Source organism: Zingiber officinale, chromosome 1A (assembly GCF_018446385.1).
Source record: "Zingiber officinale cultivar Zhangliang chromosome 1A, Zo_v1.1, whole genome shotgun sequence".
Lineage (NCBI taxonomy): Eukaryota > Viridiplantae > Streptophyta > Magnoliopsida > Zingiberales > Zingiberaceae > Zingiber > Zingiber officinale.
Window position 1 is genome coordinate 86,455,678 of NC_055987.1, and position 4,283 is coordinate 86,459,960.

Here is a 4,283-nt window from a genome sequence, read left to right on the forward strand (position 1 = left end):
ACTAATTTGGGATCAGTCAATTAATGGACAGTAAGAGTTGATTGATACTATAGCAGCAAATATAATTTTTAAACTCAACTACGAAGATTTGACTGATTGGCCTAAGTTAATTAATGAATAACAATAGTCGATTGATATCACTGTTGCAACAAACAAAAGACATTTGAATCAGCTACAATACTCGACTATTTGGGCATTAATCGACTAACAAACAATAATAGTCAACTATTCATGGTCAAATCTTAGTTGATAAGAGCTGTTTTGTAAATGCAATGATTGATTTCAGTGGAGTAATTTATTGATAGTGATAAACAGTCGACTGATAGGCGAAAATCAATTTTGGCCTGAAGGCTATGAAAGAAGGATTTTGAGAAGGTTTTTGATGCGAATTCTTGAGAGTTTTGAAGATAAGTGTTGTTGTATTTTCAGATCTCGGGAGGCAAACCAAGATCTACAAACAACAATCATAGCAAAGTTTCTTAGTGTAAATTATTTCATTTCAATTTCTTATGATCCTATTTGTATATTTATATTTTTTTTTTGTATTTACTTGTGAAAATAGATTGTAAGAGGTTTCTTGACCTCTAAAAATTTTTGGCAAGAAGAAAGTGGATTACTACTAGGATTAGTAGGAACCAAGGGTTTTAAACCATGAAAAATCTCGTGACCTATTCTTGTATTTTCATTTCTTGCATTTATTTTTACTGCATACTAATAAATTATAGACAAATACATGAGAACGATCGAGCGAAGTAAATCATTATTCACCCTTCCCCCTCTAGTGACAATAAAGATTCCACATCTAAATTCAATTAATTCTATACATTTACAATTCAACTAATCATTTAGTTTAGTAGCTTTGAATTATCTTTTACGTACATTGCTTATTGACGTTGTTGGTATACATATATATATACTAACAAAGTCACTAAGAAAACTAACTCTAAACTAATGTAATTCGAAAACATTTGAGTCAGTTACAATACTCGACTATTTGGGTATTAATCGACTAATGAACAATAATAGTCAACTATTCATGATCAAATCTTAGTTGATAAGAGCTGTTTTGTAAATGCAATGATTGATTTCAATGGAGTAATTTATTGATAGTGATAAACAGTCGACTGATAGGCGAAAATCAATTTCGGCCTGAAGGCTATGAAAGAAGGATTTTGTGAAGGTTTTCGATACGAATTCTTGAGAGTTTTGAAGATAAGTGTTGTTGTATTTTCAGATCTCGAGAGGCAAACCAAGATCTACAAACAACAATCATAGCAAAGTTTCTTAGTGTAAATTATTTCATTTCAATTTCTTATGATCCTATTTGTATATTTATATATATTTTTTTGTATTTACTTGTGAAAATAGATTGTAAGAAGTTTCTTGACCTCTAAAAATTTTTGTCAAGAAGAAAGTGGATTACTACTATAGGATTAGTAGGAACCAAGGGTTTTAAACCATGAAAATTCTCGTGACCTATTCTTGTATTTCCATTTCTTGCATTTATTTTTACTGCATACTAATAAATTATAGACAAACACATGAGAACGATCGAGCGAAGTAAATCGTTATTCACCCTTCCCCCTCTAGTGACAATAAAGATTCCAACATCTAAATTCAATTAATACAATACATTTACAATTCAACTAATCGTTTAGTTTAGTAGCTTTGAATTATCTTTTACGTGCATTGCTTATTGACGTTGTTGGTATACATATATATACTAACAAAGTTACTAAGAAAACTAACTCTAAACTAATGTAATTCAAAGATTATAAAATAAAATTTAATTTTCTATATATATATACAATAACATACATTCATTCTTGAATAAAATTTAATTATAAAAAGAGTATATATATACCAACAAGACAAAAACATAATTAATTAATTTAATGATTATAAACTAATTGCATATATATATATATATATATATATATATATATATATATATATATATATATATATATATACAACCACACACACTAAGAAGATTACTAAGCAACATAAACTAAACTTCGTTGGAAGATCATAACTTAAATATTTAGTTGACAACATAATTATTTATACTAATTCTTGAATCAAATTTAATTATACATATGATATACATATAAATATAGATGGTCACTAAGCAACATAAACTAAGGCATGTAGTTCCGACATCATAAATTAAAGGGTCGCTGACAATCTAATTAATATACTTTCTAAAATAAATTTTAATTATACAAAGAGGTCGAACCGGGACATTTCTGTGGGGCCCTAGAGCGCTTTGCCTGCACCATACATTCTATGCTCTAAACAGAGATCAGCTAGCTATATGGTCAATAATTATATATACTTCCACTTGGTTTCTTTGTCTCTCCTCCTGTGGCAATTAATATATACAACAATCATCTTTCAAAATGTCATTGAAAGTTCAGTTCACTGATCAGTTTAGTGTACCTTCAGGAACAGCTAGCCTTTTTTGGATTTTGAACTATGAAAAGCTTTTCCACCGAAGTGATAAACGACCTGCGCAAAACAAATCAAAAAAGATTAATATGTTTTCATCATATGAAATGAATCCATGCACTTATCGTTCTCCTTAATTCTTGTTCTTCTTCATGTTGGCAAGACACCTACTCCCAAGGGATATCGCCAACAAGCATCTGATCCCCTTCGATATCTTGGTAGAGGAGAATGAAGTCGTCGTTGAAAGCCTCCTCGCTTTGCTCATCTGACTTCTCTAAATAATTAACTGAAAATGATCATCAATGAGTTACCAAATGGTGCTCAACTCTAGCTAAATTCCAATTATCCACTTAAGTTCACATATATACCAGGGAGGAAGTTATGAAACAATTTTCTTAGGGCATGCGAGAGCGATCGGTAGCCATCGTGAGCTTTAAGGTCGACCTTTCGACCAATGCCATACCCTTCCATCTTCACTTTTACAAACATTGATCGAACTCGATCGTTCACTCGATCCATCTTGATCTTCGATCTTTTTACATTATTTCTGTCTTCTTTCGTCTCGTGAACAACCTTCAACGAGCTTAGAGTTCTGTCTAAGTTGTTCTTTCGATGGGCATGCACCGGTGGCCAACCGATAACCACCGGAATCAATGATGAAGCATCGACCCTAATATGTACATTAAAATGTAAAACAATATGTATTAATTATTTTGTATACAAATTAAGTATGCATGATCTACTCATAATTATAATATATATGTAGGAAGAGGTTGCCAATGATTTCATGCATATTCTTGTGGTGGCCCATTGAGTGCATTCATCATTTATACCACTAGCTAGTTCGCCACTTGATTGTCTTGATTACACAACCAAGCCGGCTAAAATAATTGTCAAATGTTAATTAACAAATCTTATAATTATATGTATACACACATCTGATTAACATCCTAAATTCAATTTCTCCAAAATTGTGGATCACTTGATCTTGCTAATTAAGCAATTTCATTAGCATGTATGCAATGGGAAGGTGGAGAAGTACCTGGGCAAGAACAAGGAAGAGGAAGAGGAAGAAGGTGGAGTAGAAGAGTACTGGTTGTGCTTATGGGGGGCTGATTGCTCCAAAACTGCCTTCTGTTGGCGAGCGGCGAGGCTCCATGGGTGGGTGAATCCATTATGGAGTCGTGTTTCAGGCAAAGGGTCGACCGTCCATGCTTTGCGGGTAGCTCTGCTGCTGGTTGTGGTTGTGCTTGAAGTGCTAGGGATGCCGAGACTGAGCTCAAGGCTGTAGTTTGTCGAGTGATCAGCCTGAGAAGCGAGAAGTACCTCAAATTTGAGGACTTCATCTTGTTGTTGTTGTGGTGTGGGTGGTGGTGGTGGTGGTGGTGGTGGTGGTGTGAGAGGATGATGCGATTCAAATTGGATATTGGACTTCATGGTGAATTTGATTTATGTTTTGAGTAGAGTGTGAAGGAATGTGTATTTATATAGAAGATGTAAGAACCTATGGGCGGTTGGTTTATGGAATAGATTAGTTGTTAGCCTAGCTATCAGTAGAAAATAGTAATTTTTTACCGTTTGGTTTGTGACTTGGAATAGACAAAAAAAAAAAAAGCTATTCTTATATATTTAATTGATTGAAAAATTATAAGAAATAGATAAATAATAGTTTTCACAATTACATAAATGATTTGTTTAACCCGATCGTCTTACTCACATATTAATTCTCGAATAAATTTATCCTATAAGCCATGTCAACCCTAATGAATTCATCAACCTAGCTAACTAGACTGATCTAAGCGATGCAATTAGATTAATGCTAGATTAATTGA

At 32.8% G+C, this 4,283-nt stretch overlaps 1 protein-coding gene across 2 annotated transcripts; it reads right to left on the reverse strand.

The window, feature by feature from the left end:
* Window positions 1-2,012: 2,012 nt before the first annotated feature.
* On the reverse strand, window positions 2,013-3,896 carry LOC122006186 (auxin-responsive protein IAA25-like). 2 transcript variants are annotated; one of them, XM_042561593.1, is made up of 5 exons: window positions 3,545-3,896; window positions 2,820-3,121; window positions 2,623-2,737; window positions 2,443-2,511; window positions 2,013-2,365 (listed from the first exon to the last, which is right to left on the reverse strand). In XM_042561593.1, the coding sequence occupies exons 1-4, from the start codon at window positions 3,886-3,888 to the stop codon at window positions 2,445-2,447; spliced, it is 828 nt and encodes a 275-aa protein (XP_042417527.1). In that variant the 5' UTR covers window positions 3,889-3,896; the 3' UTR covers window positions 2,013-2,365; window positions 2,443-2,444. The 2 variants fall into 2 exon arrangements, with proteins under 2 accessions (XP_042417527.1, XP_042417517.1); XM_042561583.1 differs by having other exon boundaries at window positions 3,494-3,896.
* Between the last annotated feature and the right edge of the window lie 387 nt (window positions 3,897-4,283).